The sequence below is a fragment of the Capricornis sumatraensis genome, chromosome 10 (genome assembly GCF_032405125.1).
Source record: "Capricornis sumatraensis isolate serow.1 chromosome 10, serow.2, whole genome shotgun sequence".
NCBI classification, from domain to species: domain Eukaryota; kingdom Metazoa; phylum Chordata; class Mammalia; order Artiodactyla; family Bovidae; genus Capricornis; species Capricornis sumatraensis.
The window spans coordinates 88,951,285-88,973,214 of NC_091078.1; the positions used below are offsets into that span (position 1 = coordinate 88,951,285).

At 38.2% G+C, this 21,930-nt stretch overlaps 1 protein-coding gene across 13 annotated transcripts in view; it reads right to left on the minus strand.

Annotated features, from left to right (window-relative positions):
* Positions 1-4,835: 4,835 nt before the first annotated feature.
* Positions 4,836-21,930, minus strand: part of SLMAP (sarcolemma associated protein) — a 157,501-nt gene continuing 140,406 nt past the window's right edge. For 8 of the 13 annotated variants that reach the window (XM_068982103.1, XM_068982099.1, XM_068982101.1 and 5 more), the window contains 5 exons: positions 20,628-20,948; positions 20,100-20,217; positions 14,336-14,507; positions 10,283-10,417; positions 4,836-6,706 (listed from right to left, as the gene is read on the minus strand). In XM_068982103.1, the coding sequence (XP_068838204.1) occupies positions 6,614-6,706; positions 10,283-10,417; positions 14,336-14,507; positions 20,100-20,217; positions 20,628-20,948 (839 nt within the window). In that variant the 3' untranslated portion in view covers positions 4,836-6,613. Of the gene's footprint in view, positions 6,707-8,095; positions 8,186-10,282; positions 10,418-14,335; positions 14,508-20,099; positions 20,218-20,627; positions 20,949-21,930 lie in introns of all 13 variants that reach the window. The other 5 variants (XM_068982102.1, XM_068982098.1, XM_068982100.1 and 2 more) reach the window with 1 other exon arrangement.

Genomic DNA, 21,930 nt, shown 5'->3' on the forward strand with positions numbered 1-21,930 from the left:
ACGGAGGAAAACAAAAATTTTGGTAAAAATATTCGAAAGGGGTTCCCTTGTGGCTCAGACAGTAAAAAATATCCAAAACACATGAACTCTTTGAATTTAGTTATGGAGTCTAAGGAATGGCGGGGATGAGGGAGGTTAAATAAGCATAGGCTAATTATCTTAGAGCAAGTTTTCAACCAAAACCAGAATGGTATAACTACGCAAAGATTTATGAACAGTGAAGTAATTTACAGCGGAAACCTGTGATTCAAGAAGTAGAAACGGTCGAGGTTTCCTAAGTGCCTTCGGTGCTCCTTCCTTACGGGTGCTCCTTCATCTGCTTTAACAGCCCACCACAAGCAAGCCTTCTCAGCCCAGCAGGAACAGAACCCTGCCACTTAAGAGGGAAAAACACGCTGTCCAAGCACACATGCCTGCTTCAAGTTCTATGTGGAACAAAATCAGAGAAATACAGAAAAACTTAGGATTAAAACAAATCCACTAGGATGTAATTTCATAGAAGTCTGAAACGCTGCTAAATGAAATCTGGCTACCTACATGTACTCTGGCCAACTCTAGAGGTCAAAATGAAAACATAATGTGAACAGCAAGTGTGGACAGTTGTGAGCATATCCAGAAAAAGTTCCTTTATTCTCCTACCCAGGCCCCAGTCCCTTCTGCTTTTATTCTCAATGCTCTTGTCTTTTTCATAGGCTTTATCTCAGTGTCCTTGCATAACAGGGTAACAAATCATGTAAGATCTGGGCTGAAATCTTTTGGAAGAAATATGGAGCTGGTCTATCTGCTAAATGAGCAGCACTGTAAACACATATAACAAGATATGGTGATTGCCTTCATGTGTAAGGGTTTATTGGTTCCATCCAAACCATGGCCCAGACTAAGACACTTTCACCTTTTTAAGAAAAAATATCCTCTATAACAACTACAACAAGGTAACTCCAAACAACCCAATTAAAAAGTGGGCAGAGGATCTGAACGGACATTTTCCCAAAGATCCACAGAGGGTCAACAGGAACGTGAAAAGACGTTCAACATTACTAATTATAATGGAAATGCAAATCAAAACCACAGTGAGATACTACCTCACACCTGTCAGAATGGCTATTACTGAAAAGAAATAATGAACGTGGAGAGGATATAGGTAAAAGGGACCCCTTGTACACTGCAGCCATGAAATTAAAAGACGCTTGCTTCTTTTAATGGAAATTAAATGGAAATTTATGACCAACCTAGACAGCATGTTAAAAAGCAGAGACATTACTCTGCCAACAAAGGTCCATCTAGTCAAGGCTATGGTTTTTCCAGTAGTCATATATAGATGTGAAAGTTGGACTGTAAAGAAAGCTGAGTGCTGAAGAATTGATGCTTTTGAACTGTGGTGTTGGAGAAGACTCTTGAAAGTCGCCTGGGCTGCAAGGAGATCCAACTAATCCATCCTAAAGCAGATCAGTCCTGAGTGTTCATTGAAAGGACTGATGTCGAAGCTGAAACTCCAACACTTTGGCCACCTGACACGAAGAGCTGACTCATTTGAAAAGACCCTGATGCTGGGAAAGAGTGAAGGCCGAAGGAGAAGGGGACAGAGGATGAGATGATTGGATGGCATCACCGACTCAATGGAGTTTGGGTAAACTCCAGAAGTTGGTGATGGACAGGGAGGCCTGGTGTGCTGCAGTCCATGGGGTCGCAAAGAGTCGACTGTTGGGAGTACTGAAAAAACTGGTGTAGCCAATATGAAAACAGTATGGAATGTCTTCAAAAAATTAAATCTAAATTAGAACTATGATATGACCCAGCTATTCCACTTCTGGCTATTTATTTGAAGAATACAAAAACACTAATTTAAAAAGATACATGCACCCTTATGTTCATTGCAGCACTCTTTAGAATAGCCAAGATATGAGAACAACCTAAGTGTCACCATTGATGGATGAAAGGATAAAGATATGGTATATGTGTGCAGTGAAATAATACTCAGATATAACAAAGAATGTTACAACATGCAAGTAGCATTTGCAACAACATGGACGGACCTTGAAGGTATTATGTAAATGAAATGTCAGACAGAGAAAGTATACTACTCATACGTGGAATCTAAAAAAAAAAATAAAACAAATGAACAAACAAAGTGAAACAAAAACAGAGTCACAGATACAGAGAACAGGTCAGTTGTTACCAGAGGGTAAGTGGGTTGGGCAAAATGGGTTAAAGGGGGTTAACTGTGTGGCAATGATTGATGGTAACTAGACTTGTGGTGGTCATCACTTTCTAGTGTACATAGATGTTGGATTATAATGCTGCACACCTAAAAATTTAAATCCTTCAATAGCTGCAAGGTACGGTTCAAACCATTTAACAGGGCAAAACTCCAGGATAGTACATAAAATCTTAAACATGCTCTCCTATTCTAGGAAAATCAATCTCAGATCTCAGGGGTTTGTAAATCCAGGTGCCTCGAGAGGAACCAGTCCTGTTCCCCAGACTGCCTCAAAGGGAAACTCACTTTGACTCTGCGACCAGATGTCCCTGAGCTGGACGGTGGAAGGTGAGAGGAAATGCACCCTTTCTCTATGGTTCCACAGGCTTCTATGTCTTCCTCTAACACCCTAGACTGGGACTGCCAGCCTCCCTGGCTGTATTTCTCCTTCACACCAAAAGTTCTTTGGCAATAGAAACTGAGTACTGGCAGGACTGGCACAATGCCTCACATCAGTTCAGTTCCCTTCAGTCGCTCAGTTGTGTCCGACTCTTTGCGACCCCATGAATCGCAGCACGCCAGGCCTCCCTGTCCATCACCAACTCCCGGAGCTATGCTTCACTCAGACTCACTCAAAAAGTAGCTGCTAAATGAACGGATATAAAACCAGTAAAGCACAGAGATACAATATGGAGTAGCAAAAAGGAACCATCTTCATCCTAACTTTAAAACTTATCTGTAGTTCCTACCGTGAGTCAAAAATTCTCTGGGTTTTCACCTGGATAGGCAAAAAGCTAAGAATAAACTGCTAAGACCTCTTCCAGTATTCTAGTTCTACATACATCTGTACAAAACATGTTTAAAACTGTAAGACTGTAAGATTTTTCATATGAACACACCAAAATCTGTAAGTGCAAATGAATATCAACTCCTTTAAACGTAGGTACCATAACAAGTTACTCATTCAATTACAAAAAGCAATTTAAAATTCTGCAGAATTCTTTGTTTCTAATTTAAAGCAAAACCAAATAGCTTTTTCATTTACAAACGCGACATATACTTACTACTAAAAGTAAATCAGAAATCATAAAAAGAGAAAAGAACTGACCCTCAATCATACAGGCAGAGGCACTAGTGTGTAGCCTGTGTACAAGATCAGTCCGAGTCCTCCTGCTATAAACATATTCTGTATGTCTACACTCCCCCCCCACGGTTACTCTACACTCCTTCTATTATCTAATATAGTGTGAATATATTCCTACACACCTTGCAAGCACAGCAATCTGCTGGATGCCGATACTAGTTTATTTAACTAACGACCCACTGCTGGATATTTAGGTAGTTTATCCATCACTATTACAGACAAATGCTACTCTAAATGTCCTGGCAGTTAAACTTTTAAACACACAATTATGTCCTCAGAATAAACTCCCAGCCTTTCTGGGAGGAAGGCTGTGCATCTTTAACACGGTTGATTTGTTTGCAGTTTTCTCCCCTTTGGTAACAGATTTCCATCCTTCCGACAGTAGATGTAACCACTCGAAGCAGCGGAAAGTCACTGGGGGTCAAGTCTGGTGGTTAAAGTGAGCGATCAAGCTAGGCAATACTATTTTTGGTTGAAAGCCTCTGATTATGCAGCAGTGTGACGGGTTTTCATATGTGACTCAGAACTGCTCTTGAAGGCAGTCACAACAGGAATTCCAAACTGTTGTAAGCAATTGGCTCATTGTCAAACTATGTATGTACTTCCTAGAGACACAACTATAAAAGGGATGAACAGAGCTTGATGCTTTCTCAGGAGTCATTCCATTGCAGTTCCATCCCATTCACACATAAAAAGTCTCAACAGATGAGTCATTCAACTCATTTTAAACATCTGTACTGGTTCCCCTATCTGCAGTGTTATTTACCACTCAAAGGACACTTCACATACATTATTTTCTTCATTTTCATACCATCACTAAAAATATAGGTAATGATGAAGTAGAAACTCAAAGAAGACAGAAGGATTTGCCTAAGGCCAGGCCAGGCAATAAAAGCTGATAAAAGGCAGAGCCAGAGGCCAGTAAGGATCTGTTTAGCTTTGAACACAACCTTCTTTTCATTTTCTGACCCAACAGTCTAGTGCCTTACTGTAATTTTTGAATGTGTTACAGGGTCATTCAATTCTTGACTGCTAGGATTAAAATTTCTTAAAGACTCTATCACTACCAGTGAATAATCCTACTCTGTATATAACCTGAAAATAAACTGAACAAAACTGGGGGTACTGCCTATGAATAGGCTCATTTATATTCTTAAGGAAAACTGGCAGTAACTACAAAAACCCATTTATTCAATTTGAATAAAGTAAATATTGATACTAGACTGACTTGTCTGGCAAATGAGTCACGCTTTAACAATAACCATAGTAAAAGGGGGGGGGGAAAAAGACCAGTAAGTTAAATAAAAGGCTAATAAAACCTGGAGGAAACAGCTCAGCATTTTCTTTTAAACCCTGAAGAACACCAAATGTATATTATGTTGCATAAAAAGTCATTTCAAGAAAAAACAATTAATAACACAGTAGCAGAGTCAGTACTAAGAACTTCAATGATATCCAACTCAAAAATGCATAGGGAGAGTAAAGTTATTTTATTAAATCATGCACATCACGTGTGTTAGTGCAAATAGTTTAATCTGTACTCCAGAAATTCTATTGTACTTTATATCTTTACAAAATAGATTTAAACAATTATTTACTTTAAAAAATGTAATTCTGAAGTTAAGCATTTCAGAACAATATTTGCAATAACCTATATACAAGAGGTACTGGGTACCACTGGCATATTAGCATTCTGTGGTGGAGTGGCTTCCTGCAACAGAAAAAGATGAAATGAACTGCATGACAGTATTTTCTACAAGTCAACTTGTGACTAATTCCTCCATAAGTCTAGTGATCCTCCCAACAGCAAATCCCAAAGAGCTTAAAATATAACCTTTAAAGTATAAACAATGACTGCCAAAAATCACAAGGCAAATTATATCCTAAACTCTACTTCAGTATTTGGCTAGGCCTGTGGGTTGCCACAGAACATTCAAGCCAGTTCACTGACATTCCCTCCCAGTTTTCACTGACTGAAAAATTTTAACTATGTGATACTTCAGGATATTCTATGACCTAAATAATCTTTATTGACATAACTGTGGTGCCGTACAAAAACCATAGCTAAACCTTCACTTCCGTGTTTTAAATCTGCAACATCAAGCAGTGCTTAGGTGCTTCACTGTGCATGGAATACTATTCATCTTGGGGATAGTGCTTCTCATTAACAGAATGTCCCAGTTAACAACAATAAAAAGAGAATTACCACTTATATACCCAACCAGGAAATCTGTTGGTAGGTAAAATAGCTCACCTTGAACACGAATTAGCTTTGAAATATCATAACCAAATTAAGTCAGTAAAAACTTATCTAAAGAGATATTAATTCTTTCTTCAATTAAACATGCTTGGAGGAAGAGATGATATAAAAAAAAATCATGCTTGCTAAAATGCTGTATATGAGAAAGTAACTTGGCTTTTAAAGAAAAATATCTCTTTAAATACATGAGGTTTAATAAATTACATTCCAATTGACTCAACAGTTTGGTTTACTGCACTGAAACTGTATAATTACTATGTTTTTGCTCCCAGAAATACTTCAGTTTGCTCAAGAAAATACGCACTCTCATGGAAAGTTTTTCAATGTTGATGTCCTCCATATCATCAAGTCACATTAAGGCTGAACAAGCGTGCACATATTCCCCAAATCATCACTAGAACAGAATATTTTCCAAGTGTATTTCTCCTTAAAAAAAAAAAAAAATCCACGCAAACAGTTGTATCTAAGTCTTGTTCCCAATAGCTCAGTGGTTTTATAACAAGTAAAAATGGCGTAAATATGTAAAAAATATATATATATATGTGTATATATTTCAAACCGATAGGCACTGAGCACACAGGGCCTCTCTTCCCATGTATGTATCAGTTGTTTGGTTTGGGTAGTCATCGAATCAAAAAAAGAAAAAAAAAAAAGAATTACCTGGCCATTAGAATTCAGAGTAAAATATCCATAAATTTAATGTTATAAATAATTTGGTGTACCAAGAAGCCTACTTTAGGCCACCGTAATATTCAGAATTTAAACATACTCATTTAAAAATTACATGAAAAATTGCAAGCAAATTATTGCTTACAGTAGAAGAGTCACAATTTTATATCCTCTTTATAGACAGATACATTTTATATACTTTAAAGCAATGACCCTACAGCTGTATTCTTGCACTTCTGCTGTTTTAAGAGGTAAAAAGGAAGAAAATGGTTCTGTCTGTCCCCAGCATGAGTGTGGTGCCAGCTTCTAGAGGGAGGACGGTGTACGGACTCAAGAAACGCTCTCATGGAGAAGCTCTGGCCAGACCTGGCACGTACAGCACGATGGCTGTCACCGCAACCAGGGCAGCCAACATGGGCATCCAGGGCCAGGGTTTCTGTGTGGAAAGAAACCAAGAGTCAAAATCGCATTCTCCCCTCTTTTTTTTCATACCTACTAACCCCTTGGCTCCACAGAGTCCTGAATACTTCACAGAATATTAGAAAAACCTTATATCTGCATAAGAATATTTTAGAAAGAAAAGAAGAAAAGGTGAGGGAGTGAGGATGTGAGGAGAGCCAGAATAGCAAGAACTTTTAGAGGACCACTGTGTGGAAGCATAATACATTTTGGGAGAGTCTTGGGCAGTTTTCAATTTTGTTTGAAGCCTAACAGCGACTTGTCTAAGAAACTCTCAGAGTTCAGCCTGTTTTATTTACTCTGATATCCACATATTCAGCTATACTGATGTACACAGATTCCTGGAGTATGTTTCTGCCTAAAATGTTTATTTCTTGATAAAAACCAGACTCACATGCTGGAATAGTTTTATATAAGGGGCTGGTGGGTAAGGTGATAGAAAGAAAACGGTCAGTTTTGATCGTCTAATCTGAAATTACAGAAAACAAAATCAGAAGGGGTTCAAAACAGAAAAGTGCTATTAAGGTCCTTGCCTGTCTGATGCTGCTGGTAAAGACCACGTCCAAGGGTAATAATGCCCCACGGTCATCTTATACGCTGTGCTAACCTGTATAACCTCCTGCTATATAACCTCCTGTTTGTTGGAGGCAAGCATGAATAGGCTGTTCTCTATGAGCTATCAGAGGGCTTTACAATATCAGTTTGTTTTGTTTGAAAGCCTTATTTTTACTAGTGTTCTAAGTCGTACTGGGAAAGCTGGCCTTTAAAGAAATATTGTATTGTTGCAGACCAGGGCTTAGAAAGACAGGATTGGTTGACACTCTCACAAGGAAGTGCATATTGAGGTTGGGATTGTGAGTCACTGTCCATTATGCTACTCTCTCATCCTTTTTCATCTTCTTAGCCACAGTGTATATAGGCAAAGGGGTGAAACAACGAAATTCTACACTACGGAAAAAAAGAGGGAAGAGAGGAGGGGGAGGAAAGCTTGCTGAAAACTTCAAAGAGGCAAACTCTTCATTTTTCATTCAAATCTGATTAAACATAATTGGGAAGGGGGTACTAAGTTGCAGCAACTCATAGTTTACTCCAGTTTGCTAGAGACAAAGACTCAGTTAAAGGCAGCATATAAACATCTGGTTAGATTGGAATTAATTCATGGTTAGCGTTACTACAAAGGAAACAAGACAAAATGTTATGTGATTAGTTCAGTTCATTCGGTATGACACAACACGTAGCATACTAAATGAAGGGTTTGCTTCAGGTAACAAAATACCTGTGTGGTTTTGCCATGCACTATATTACAAATATGGCACAAACAGGTGACGGGGACAAACAGACAAGGACTCAACAGTAGTGCTTGTACCTTTCTCTACCACAATGGACCGAAACACCAAAACAGGAAAGCCAGGAATAGGCCGATGAATACGGCTGGGACGGGTTGTAATATGGAAGGCTAAAGAAGGGAAGGGATATTAAAATCATTTTATGCTACAAAAAAAAAATCAGATAAGATGATTTAGAACCCAGGGTGGGTGGGAGGGAGGGCAGAAGGACATTTCAAAGACATCTAATATCATCCAGAATGATGGGCCAGGGTAAGTAAGCTGGTAAACTACCAGTTTTAAAGAATGGCTGGAGGCAGTGTGGGTATCCCTAATTGCATAATGAAACACAGCACTTTAAGACAGAGCGATGAAAATGCCTCACCAACGGACGCTCTGCTTGACGGTATGGTATTTTTGTTCCATACTTGGAATCCATTATTTGACAATGTACTCCTTTGGAAATTGCTAAGGTTTATCTTATCCCTTTATCAAAACTTTTTTTTTTTAAACCTGAACTCTTTTGCTTGAGACAGTACTGCTTTCAAGCTTAAAAATAAATGCCCTGTGATACACAGTTCCTAAATCAAGCAAGAGATCTGACACACTGTATGAGAAACATTCAGTATATAAAGACAGGCAGCTTAGCCTCAGGGGTTTCAGTTACACTACCAGAACAGAAGTAATTTTTAACTTTTATTTTACTATTATTATTATTTTGGCCGTGCCTCGTGGCATGTGGGATCTTAGTTCCCTGCCCAAGGATTGAACTCGTGCCCCGTGCAGTGGAAGCATGGAGTCCTAATCACTGGACGGCCAGGGAATTCCCAGTAATTTTTTTTTTAACTGGAAGGGAATTACTACAATGAGTGTTATTATAGAGTAATATTTAATTACCATAACTCTAATATAAAAATAGGAAATTCACCCTTAAAGTAAATTATTTGTAGAACTGTAAATATTAATAGCAAGGCTACTTTCAAAAAGGTTCTAAATCATACAGAGGGATCCATTCTGATTATGCTAGATGTCTTCATAGGTTAATTTAGTAGAAGGTAGACTGAAATTCCAACATCAGAGAGATATGAATTAACATAAAAGAGAGAAGGAACCAAACCCTTATGATCTGATTTCAGAGGAGTTCTGTAATTGATATTTTTACAATAAATGCAATCCATTTTTGCTTATCATAAAGCCTCCATAACCAATTTATCCATTTCTGAAAGGCTTCCACCTGAGCAACAAGTCTGTCTTTATTTATTTATTTTAAACAAAATCTTTCTTTAAGCACAGGACAGTTGGGCACAACTCATAAGCATTCTGAGTGTGACTGTAACTGGATGGCCATGCAACAGTCCTCTTTGGTACTTGTGCTGCAAGTTAAAGCAGAGTGCCTTCTTCCACGGGAAGTGTGTGGCTCACACCCACTGCAGTGTCCAAGCCATGACAGGGGTTTGAAATCAGTCAGAGCACAATCAACCACACTGAACATCCATCAGTTAGGGCCCACAAAGGCAATGATCACTAAAACGTGTAACACGACATTTACTTAGTATAACATCTTTCAAAAGACCATCTGCCTTTCTAGCAAATGAAATACAAATTAATATTGTTAAACTCAATTTATACCACAATGTTGTAACTAACTGCATACACACACACAAACACATACTCATTCACACACAGCCCTACAGAAACTCACTAATACTTCCAAATGTTTGTAGGAGGCCCAGAAGCCACTAAGCTTTTTAGGAATGTGCCTCAGAACATGATTAGTATAAAATGAAAACCATCATTAAGTCTCCATTTTTCGATGCAATCAAATGCTAAGGAGTCACCATGTATTGCTCTTTCTTCAGTGGGTCCCTGGTGGCACAGTGCTTTGTTTCCCAGAGTGGGAAACAAGAGCTAGATGAGGCTTAGTGACAGAACTTCAGATTTATCTAGGAAAAGCTGGCAGTTCTTAGGTAATTTTTTTTTTTTTGCAAACAAGGCTCTTCCTTCAGGTAGTCCTTAGGCTTTTCTAGGGGTACAGGCTAAAGGGGCAAATTCTTACTCAAAAATTGGACAGCACAATGATTCCATTATGGAATTTCATAATGAAAAGCTTGGTTCATGTGTACTACAGGTCTCAGTTTCTCAAATCAGTTATAAGTCTTCTGAAAAATCAGCTTCAGGGCTCTCGCCTGCCTCTCAATCAAAGCTAAGCCAAGTTTGCAAAGACTTACATTATTTCCTTTCTCTCGGAGCAGCTTCAGGTTGTCTTTACATTGTTTGAGCTCATCTGTGATTGATTGTTTTTCCTGCTCAGTCATTTCAAACTTCAACTTCAGTTCTGAGAGTACAGTCTGTGTCTTTTCATACTAAAGGCAAAGAAAAAAGAGTGTGCAGACTCAACTTAAAATGGGTATGAAGTTATGTGTTTAGTTAGGTTTAAATACCAGACCCTGTTTAGTCACCTGTACCACCACAGTCAAGCGTTTTTGTTATAAGGAGGATAAGGATCATTTGCACTGATAATAAGAAGCCTTTAATGTTAACTTGATTCTATGTAAGAGTTTTCTGGCCTTGGGGTTTAAAAAAAAATTAAGAGAAGTCACCATTGTATCATGTGTTTCTAATATAAGGTGTCACTTTTTCCATTAAGTGAGTTAGAGGAGAAAAGTAAAATTCCAAACTGAGCAAAAGGAAAGCAAGTGAAGAGAAACCTCCATAGCCTAATTAAATGGCAAGTTTCGGAAGTCTGAGTTTATATCCTGGTAAGTAATGTCAGCCAAGTTATTTTAGTCTTGAAGTAATAACTTTTAATTCTCAGTAGACCTCCCTTTACCCAGCATGACTGTGTATTAAAGTGTTCTGGATAAGGAATGTCTAGGCAAATGAAGCAGAGAAATATTATCTAAGGTAACAATCACTATGACTAGGACATTTCTCTCTCTTGACTTAAGACTTAGAAGCATCAATGAAAAATACCTTAAGAAAATCTGCTGCTGCTATTTTTCCTTAGTGAAACACGCCACCTTCTGCTCTGGAAAACAGTTCCCTGTATATAACATAAAGTTTGGACAGGCAATCTAGCCCTTGAACATGGGTGACATCAAGGTAAAAAGGAGGATGGTTTGCCCCTACATTAAATGCCCCGGGAGGCAGGAATTCGAGACTGGTTTCACTTCTAGATATTGTATCTTCCATGCAAGCTGAGCTCTCCGGCAAAGAGTAAACACTCTTCTGCTGCTGGCTGTGCCTTTGTCTCAGCCTCCACTGCCCCACTCTGTCATTTCTGAAAGTTTTAGAAGGCAGGGAGGCAGACAAGGGCTGAGTATAAAATAAATATACCACATGTCTGGCGTACTAGAAAGATTTCTCCTCTTCCCTAAACATAGCCCACAAGGCTGAAAAGTCTCCAGTTCCTTTCTGGCTGTATCCTAGGAATTTCTCAATGAAGGTACACCTTTATATGGTGCTTCTGAATAATGCAAACACCTTGGAGGGATATATCAGGCACTCATCATTATACACTCCAAAGATAAATATTATAGACGCAAATGTGGAAAAACATTAGTCAGAAGTGGTGCAGGCAGGGGCTTAGGGTCAGCAGCGAATTCACCACAGCAGGAAGAAAGACTCGGGTACAGAGAGGGAGGTAAAATATGAAAGGAACTCCCTGTTACCTAACCACATTCCCAGAAAAAGTTTGGGTAGTATGCCAGAGAACAAACTTAAGGAGTAAGATTCATGGACTTCATGACAGGTTTTTTTTTTTTTTCTTTGTGGGGTCTGTGTACTTCCTTCCAGATGGCAGAAGGTTACTGGCAGGCTGCCAAAACAAATTCAGTGTACCTAGACTAGTCTCTGCACCAAGTCTCTTAGAACATAATCAATTCTCAATGATCTGACTCCTAAAGTGACCAAGTGAAAAGTGCTTTGCTGATCCAAATTTTCCCTTACTTTCCTTTTCCACCATTCCTACATCCAGCCTGCCCTGTACACCAAAGCACTTCATCATTTCTCCATTCCAGAAGTTGTGGAGAAAAGGCAGCTTAGTCAGGAAGATCCTGCTGTTTACCTTCAGCTTGTGGGGGGTGGGGCGGGGAGGTAGGGGCAGGTGGGAAGAACTCTGGCCCCAGGGTTAGATGGTGAAGCTAAACAACTTTCCTGAGTCAGTCTTTGCAGTGTGGACTTGGGCGCTCAATGTTTCTTAAAATACAGATATTCCCACTAAATCAAAATATACAGATGCTTTCTTAATTCAAATATTAAGATGGTATATCATTATTTTTCTCTAAATACTGAGGATTAAATTTTACTTTTCTCATGTACTTTTTGTTAAATGTTCAAAAAAAAAGCTGCCACATATTTAAGATTTAATTGTCAAAACAAAGGTCACCTTCTACAGCCTTAGTTTCACATTTCCCTTGGATATCATTTTGCTCCATCTTGCTTTCTAACTCAGAGGTGAGAAACAAGCTTAGTCTGATTAAGATAAGATGGAAGTATCACACAATATTACCAACACCTTTGGTTCTTGTTCTTAAAAATAATCATATCTGGGCTTGCTCAGTTTGTGATATTTTAGCTTGTGACAGTGCTGAAGATACATAATCATTATACTGTGCACATTAAGTATGATTCTATGAGAGAAAGGAGAAAAAGCGGAAATGTTGAAAGGGAATATACGTGCATTAATAAAAGGTCGTAATTCATTTGCAGTGGATTACACAGACAGAAGAATCTCATTAAAGAACGTTTTAGTTACAGACTAGTATCCAAGAGTTGACATCAGGACAAACGGAAAGAAAAGCAATTTTACATTACAAAGGAGCATGATGACTACACATCATTTCACAATGAAAACACTGAACAAGAAAATAGAAGAGAAACATACTGACAAGATCAGACATATTTTTAAATGTGCTGCATTTAATGCAATCCAGAGGCTATCAACAATTTAGATGCTGTGACAACATGCCACTGCCATTTGTGGTAACAGTCAAAGCATTTTGCACTGATCGCTCAGTGACCAAAAACAGGCAAACAAGCAATGCAACAAAATGGCTAATGCATTCAGAATAACATACAATAGATTTATCTTCCAACCACAGCATTCCTCCCAGATTTTGAAAGAATTATGGCATGTGGACTGGAAGGACACAAAGTGCTTACAGTATTAAATACTAGGATATTTACTTTGGCACAGAATTTGTGTTCCAACCAAATAAAATGAGACTTCTCCAAAAACACATATCCTTAGCAAGAAGATAAAAATGAACATATTACAAAATCAATGTGGCCACATGTAAATAAAAAATGTTACAGTTTTGTGTTGTTTTTTTTCCCTTTAGGAACAAACATGAAGACAGAAGAACAATAATCATTTCCAGATTCAGGATACTATAAGGAGAGAAGAAAAATGCAAAGAAAAACTACATTGATTAAACAGATCTTCTAAAACAGTCTGGGGGAAACTTGTTATTGAAGACAGAAGGGTTGTCTTCAAGTTCCTTCTGTTTAAAACCAATCCTTCATTTAAGAGGGTCTACAACCGGGGTGAGTCCTGCCAGGTAGATGGAAATGAATCAGCCTTCTCCACCCCCTAAGCAGGCCACAAGTCAATGCAGGCAGTAGTATTAGGCCAAGAGGACTGATTGCAGCTCTTACTGCCTCATGGTCAACCTTGACCATGCCTGTGTGTGTGGGGAGGGGGCTCCAACAACAACCCTCACTATTTTAAGTATGATTATTTTTTAAGCCACCAAAGTTGAGATTTTACGCAAAATGACATGAAAAGTGAGCATGCCTATTTGTGAAGAAGGGAAAAAAGAGATGGGGGAAAGAAAGGAAAAGGTCACAGAACATGAGTTTGGCTGACTGGGTATGAGCTGAGTTTTTTCATAAGCAACTTTTCAGGCCAGTTTCACCTGAGGGGTTTGGACAGCATTATGGGGTGGCCCCAGTTTACTTTCCAAAAGTCCCCTAAATTAAATGTGATACTGTCTGGAAAGATAAACAATGAACTGAGTAATCTGGTACAAAGGTCAACTAACTGGTAGAGAAAACCTTTTAATGTAACTGTTTATTTGTATTTTGAGACCAGATCTCACTGATAAATTCTCTATATTTGGACCATGATACACAGCTAACAAATCACCAGGCAGAGATACCTCCAGTATCAACTCTGTGGCAGGTAATGATTCCCTTTATTTCTAACTAGCATGAATATCTGATTTGCTTTTGGCTTTAAGTCCAACCATAATTGGGCTCATAATGTCTTTTCGCTTTACCTCTTTCTGTACATCCTTTGCTTGGTTTTCAGCCTTACTGAGAAGAGTTTTTAAATCAGCTGAATCCCGAAGATGCTGTTCTTTTAAGGATCCCACTTGATTTTCAAGCTCTTTCCTGGTCACCTGCAGGATGCTGAGATCACTGGTAAGCTCTAAACTCTGCTTCTGAGAACTGCAACAGAAATATTGACAATTATTCATGCAGAAACCAGACACAGCAGGAAGTTCAATTTCTTTTATATTTTACTAGGCTGGATGGAATGGATTTCAGAGGAGAAAAGAAAAGTGTGGGGGAAAAAAAAACAATGATATTTTCAAGAAGTAAAAAAGCATTAAAACACTAAAACAATGAGAGTTTAGAGCTGTTCCTATTTTCAGATAATCAAATACATGCAAAGGTTGAAATTATAAAAAAAAAGAAGTAGAAGGTGACTGTATATTTGGTCATATCACATTATATTCACTATATCATAAAAATATTCAGTGTAGGTCTTCTACATGAAAAGAGCACATATTTCAACTAGTTTCTTCAAGTACTTGACAGATAGGATGGCGAGCAGAAACTTAAAAGTTTAGGAGCCACTTCCAACTTTAACTAAAGATAAACCTATTGAAATGAGAAGACACCAAAATGAGAGGAAAACACAAAACAATGAACTGGGATGGTTGGGATGTAGACCTCAGATCTGCCACTATTTAGCTGTGGGATGCTGAGCAAGTCAGTTCACTGGTACCATTCCATTCTCTGAGTGAGCCTTTCCTGGCCTCTTAGATCTGTGCCAGGCGCTGTTTGCACAGGCACAAATAACACAAGGAAAGCCTCAGTGCCCTCCTTGGCCAAACAAGAAGACTGAACTCAGGAATTTCTGAGGCTGTTTTCCAGCTTAAATCCTGTGATTACTGTTACAATTTGATGTAAAAAAAAATCACATTTACGCACTAGGAAAACCTCTTGACAAGCATCAGTAGAAATTCTTTGTTCATACAGAACAGATTTATGGACACAGAGGGGGAAGGGGAAGGTGGGACAAATGGAGAGAGGAGCACTGAAATATATACATTACCATATGTAACACAGATAGCTAGTGGAAAGCTGCTATAAAGTATAGGAAGCTCAGCTCAGTGCTCCGTGATGACCTAGAGGGGTGGGATGGGGTAGGAGATGGGAAGGAGGTTCAAGAGGGAGGGAACACGTGTACCTGTAGCTGATTCATGTTGATGTATGGCAGAAGCCTATACAACTCTGTAAAGCAATTATCCTCCAATTAAAAGTAAATTAAAAAAAAAAACCCAAAACACAAAAAAATAGAACTTCTTTGTTCTGTTCCTTCTACCTCATGGACAACAAAGAAGAAAAGACCTGTACAGTGTAGCTGTGTTAAAGAATTTGGCTCCCATCTACAACAGAAATAGCTTAAGGAGGATAAGGTTTTTGAGAATCACAGTTATATGCCTCTCAGGATAGATCATAAGTCTCAGACTCAATACTGTACCTGAAGTACTACAGAGAATAAATCTCATGCTGATTGGATGCTAGGCAGATCCTAGGTGTGAGCACGATGTTGTTAGGGAAATATAGCTAGGAACTAGACAGCATGTAAGACACTGTAAAGAAAGACTAGCTTCTAAATACTACTCAAATGCTGGGGTGGCTTAACAAATAAATTAAGAGAACTATTGAATCAAAAAGTTTAAAAAGCAGAATTAATGTCTAAAATAGTTTATGTGAGTTTAGACAGATAACTTGACGACTGATATTCCAACAGTCTGGGGCCTAATATTTTTAAATCATATGCTTCTAATTCATAAGGAATTTGTAGGATTGCTTTTCAACATTTAAACAAAACTTGGAAGTAATTTTTAAAATAGCATTTAACAATCTGCTAGATTTCAATTTATCATATCTCAAAAATAAGGGATCAATTCTGAATCTTTAAAGTATCAAATATTCAAAAAGAAGAATAATTTAAGATAATCAATACTGGTAATCAAATATCAATATTTCTTGCTTGACAGAATACCAAACTAAATGGATTCACCAAGATCCAAATGTATTCCAAATAGGAAGAACCTGAGTGTCTGTATCATCTTACATACATTTTATACCAAATAATTTGCCCACATGTTCTGTCAACTGATGACCAGTTGATACTAAATACACATAAGCATATGTGTGTGTGTGTCTGTGAGTGCATCCATTTATTTGTCTGTTTGTATTTTGGGCCATTATTTTGTCCTATTCATATTTTGAAATTGCTTTTACAAACTTTCATGTTAAAAACAAACATCTGTCTTATTCTCTATTGTTAATTAATTCTAAACATTCAAAGAGGAATACCCATAGAAAAAATTAAGACACTGGAAGAGAAAAAAGTGCTTTAAAAACACTGATATTAAAAAAAAAAAGATACTGATACTGAGCACGTAATATTATAGGAAGGAGTTTTACAGAATAAGTCAGTACATCTTGCTCCTTCAATTAGTTCTTGATTTTTTAATATATAACCAATACTGCAACTGTCTTTGTTTTCACAAGAGTTAATGAGGAACACTATTTTCTGATACATCTAATTATCATTTTTCCCTAAAGCTTATTTTCTATGAGAACTGACCTTGATTACTGAATTTGTGCTAACCTTAATACTCTTCAGGAGTATAAGCACAAGGCTAACAAGAGAGTAATGACTCACATTTTTGGTGTACTGAGGGGAGGGAGACAGTTTGAAGAATGGCTTCAATAATAAACATGTACTACCTTCATATTTGGGCTTCCCTAGTGGCTCAGACAGTAAAGAATCTGACTGCAGTGCAGGAGACCTGGGTTCAATTCCTGGGTTGGGAAGATCCCCTGGAGAAGGGAATGGCTGAATGGCTACCCACTCCAATATTCCTGCCTGGAGAATTCCATGAACAGAGAAGCCTGGCGGGTTACAGTCCATGGGGTTGCAAAGATTTCGACACAACTGAGTGACAAACACTTGCACTTTCATATTCTGAATTAGAATGTAAACACAGCTTAAATAAAAAATATGGAATCAAAATGGGTCAAATTTTAAAGGAAGAAATAAATGTTAAACTATACAATAAATGTTGGTAAGAAAACAAGACTCTCTACTAAATTTGCTGGAACAAATCCACTGCATTCATTGGTTTGCCTGTAGGGTACTGGATACTACGACAGATTTAATTTGTTTTAGAGATGTTTTGATCTTATATATTATTCAGTTCAGTTCAGTCGCTCAGTCGTGTCCAACTCTTGGCGACCCCATGAATCGCAGCACGCCAGGCCTCCCTGTCCATCACCATCTCCCGGAGTTCACTCAGACTCGCGTCCATTGAGTCCGTGATGCCATCCAGCCATCTCATCCTGGGTCATCCCCTTCTCCTCCTGCCCCCAATCTCTCCCAGCATCAGAGTCTTTTCCAATGAGTCAATTCTTCGCATAAAGTGTCCAAAGTACCGGAGCTTCAGCTTTAGCATCATTCCTTCCAAAGAAATCCCAGGGTTGATCTCCTTCAGAATGGACTGGTTGGATCTCCTTGCAGTCCAAGGGACTCTCAAGAGTCTTCTCCAACACCACAGTTCAAACGCATCCATTCTTCGGCGCTCAGCCTTCTTCACAGTCCAACTCTCACATCCATACATGACCACTGGAAAAACCATAGCCTTGACTAGATGGACCTTAGTCGGTTAAGTAATGTCTCTGCTTTTGAATATACTATCTAGGTTGGTCATAACTTTTCTTCCAAGGAGTAAGCGTCTTTTAATTTCATGGCTGCAGTCACCATCTGCAGTGATTTTGGAGCCCAGAAAAATAAAGTCTGACACTGTTTCTACTGTTTCCCCATCTATTTCCCATGAAGTGATGGGACCAGATGCCATGATCTTCGTTTTCTGAATGTTGAGCTTTGAGGCAACTTTTTCACTCTCCTCTTTCACTTTCATCAAGAGGCTTTTTAGCTCCTCTTCACTTTCTGCCGTAAGGGTGGTGTCATCTGCATATCTGAGGTTATTGATATTTCTCCCGGCAATCTTGATTCTAGCTTGTGTTTCTTCCAGTCCACTGTTTCTCATGATGTACCCTGCTTATAAGTTAAATAAGCAGGGTGACAATATACAGCCTTGACGTACTCCTTATCCTATTTGGAACCAGTCTGTTGTTCCATGTCCAGTTCTAACTGTTGTTTCCTGACCTGCATACAGATTCCTCAAGAGGCAGGTCAGGTGGTTTGGTATTCCCATCTCTTTCAGAAATTTCCTCAGTTTATTGTGATCCACACAGTCTAAGGCTTTGGCATAGTCAATAAAGCAGAAATAGATGTTTTTCTGGAACTCTCTTGCTTTTTCCATGATCCAGCGGATGTTGGCAATTTGATCTCTGGTTCCTCTGCCTTCTCTAACACCAGCTTGAACATCAGGGAGTTCACGGTTCATGTATTGCTGAAGCCTGGCTTGGAGAATTTTGAGCATTACTTTACTAGCATGTGAGATGAGTGCAATTGTGCGGTAGTTTGAGCATTCTTTTGCATTTCCTTTCTTTGGAATTGGAATGAAAACTGACCTTTTCCAGTCCTGTGGCCACTGCTGAGTTTTCCAAACTTGCTGGCATATTGAGTGCAGCACTTTCACAGCATCATCTTTCAGGATCTGAAATAGCTCAACTGGAATTCCATCACCTCCCCTAGCTTTGTTCGTAGTGATGCTTTCTAAGGCCCACTTGACTTCACATTCCAAGATGTCTGGCTCTAGATTAGTGATCACATCATCATGATTATCTGGGTCGTGAAGATCTTTTTCGTACAGTTCTTCCATGTATTCTTGCCATCTCTTCTTAATATCTTCTGCTTCTGTTAGGTCCAGACCATTTCTGTCCTTTATCGAGCCCATCTTTGCATGAAATGTTCCCTTGGTATCTCTAATTTTCTTGAAGTGATCTCTAGTCTTTCCCATTCTGTTGTTTTCCTCTATTTCTTTGCATTGATCGCTGAAGAAGGCTTTCTTATCTCTTCTTGCTATTCTTTAGAACTCTGCATTCAGATGCTTATATCTTTCCTTTTCTCCTTTGCTTTTTGCCTCTCTTCTTTTCACAGCTATTTGTAAGGCCTCCCCAGACAGCCATTTTGCTTTTTTGCATTTCTTTTCCATGGGGATGGTCTTGATCCCTGTCTCCTGTACAATGTCATGAACCTTATTCCATAGTTCATCAGGCACTCTATCTATCAGATCTAGACCCTTAAATCTATTTCTCACTTCCACTGTATAATCATAAGGGATTTGATTTAGGTCATGTATTATTACTTTTTATATAACCCTGTTTGATAAGGAAAAGCTGATTCTGTGTCTCAATAATATCAATTCTTTTATCACAGCCATCTTCTGATGAACCTTATAAACAGAAGGGATCACTGGCATGAAAGAAAAAAACAAACTTGTATTTGAAATTTATTATCATTTAGCTTACAGGTGAATTTAATCATAGATCATTTGCTGCTTGTTTGCTTAGAGCTTTTGGGAATGGGGGTGGGAAGGGGGCATTTAATGAATCTGTATTCCATGAGTACACCCAAAGGAAAGGACATAGAGGTGGTGCCAGAAAAAAAGTGCTTCAGTACTCATTTAGTGGGGTTAATCTACCAAGTAGCCAGAAAAGAGCCTGGCTGAATATTCTGTTCCAAAAGGTATTTAAATATCAAAATTAAATTAAATTTAGATGAAAATCTAAGATACAGAAATATTTTGAACCTAAATAAGAGTTCATGCATACTTGTGCAATTCTTTTTCTTGCCGCTGCAGTTCTGAAGATAGCAAAACATTTTCCTTTTTTAGAGAACGGCATTCGGTATCCAATACATTCCATTCCTTTCTCAACTTCTCTAGTTCACCTAAAATAGTCCCAAAACACATTTGTTAATATAGGAACGTAACTATTTTTTCCCCTTTAAAAAACAAAGATTTTATATGGCTTTTCCTTGATTTCTGTTACTTTGCAGTTATGCCTCAGGGAAGTTCTCATCATCCTGAAGTTCAGTAATATTTTTTTTCCCACTTCACTTTTACAAGACAAATAATTTTTAATAGTATTTAAATAAATAAATGTAAAATTGCAAATTTTTTCAATTCACTGTAGAGCTTACAGATGTGAAGAACGTTTATAGCCTCAATATAAAAACACTGCTTTTATACCATCAATCGTTATGGAAGAGAAAATTAGCCTGACTGCATTCGATTCAGTACAAGTTATGAAGTTATCAGTGTCAAGCGTTAAGAGCTTTATGTAAAGTATATTTCTCACCTTGCAGCCTGGTTGCTTCTTCCCTCTGCTGGTCCTCACACTGTTGACACCGAAGCTGAAAGCTATTTTGCAAACTCATGATTTCTTTCTCATATTCAGATGCTGCTTTCCGCCACCGCTCAAGCTCAGCTCGCACTTTCTTAAGCTCTTCTTGTAAAGAAGCAATGTCAGTGTCCCTCTCAGAGGCAGCCTTTTCTGCCGCTTGATGAAGGAGTAAAATTTCATCTCGGGCACTAAGCAATTCATCTCTGGTACTTGCGATTTCACTGTCCTTCTCCTCCCGGAGATTCTCGATATTGATGTGTAACCTCTGTAGTTGGGCTACAAAAGTATAGTTACACATCATTTTCTTAGTCCCAGGAATCAGGAATAAAAGAACAGTCCATATGGGACTGTAGTTACTGCACAGCCCAGGCTGTCAGAGCCATTTGTTGCTTTTGATTAAACTGTACGAGCAATCCATGTTTAATGCATAAAACATCAAAATACAGAAACACAAAGAGAGGAAAAAAGCTCAAAGTCATCTTTATTTCTCCCACACAGAGAAAATTACTTCTAACATTTGGTACTTATTTTCCCAGATTTTTTCTAAGCATTTATACATATATAAAAACAAAAACTGGGAGCAACCATAATGAATACAGTGCTCTCTATGCTGAGGGTGATAAATATTTTTTAACGACAAAACAGCTATATTAACTTTCTTCACTAATCCTTTATTTCAGATATATTACGCTGTTTTTAATTACTGATGACAATACATCTTATAATGCAATCTTGATTTTTTTCCTCCCGTAAGGGTGAATTCATAGACACAGAACTGCTTGGTCAGATGGTAAACATTAATAAAACCTTTGATATTCTTAACTCAATTTTCTGTTTAATTGTCAATTCCTTAAAGCAGTTTTCTCTGCTGGCTTATCTAAAAATAGTCCACTGTCATTCTCTAGTCCTTTGCTCTGCTCTTACTGGGTATCACATTATATACTTATTCGCTTATTGTTCATCTTTTTCACTACATGGTACATCTCATGTATACTATCCTCAAGACTAGAAGAGTAAAGAACCAAGGATTATCGGTTGAATTAATTAATTAATAAAGTTACTGAATACTGCCTAGTCAGAGGTATATTTTTTAAACCTCTGGTCTTGTTGATGTGAACTGGAAACAATCTGGATAAAATCATGCTGGGTTCAGAACTAGAATACTGGCCTTGCTTACTATAACACAAGAAAATTATAAGTATAAAAAAATTCGTTAGGCAGAAAAGAACAATTAAAATAAGAGGATTTCAGGCTTGGG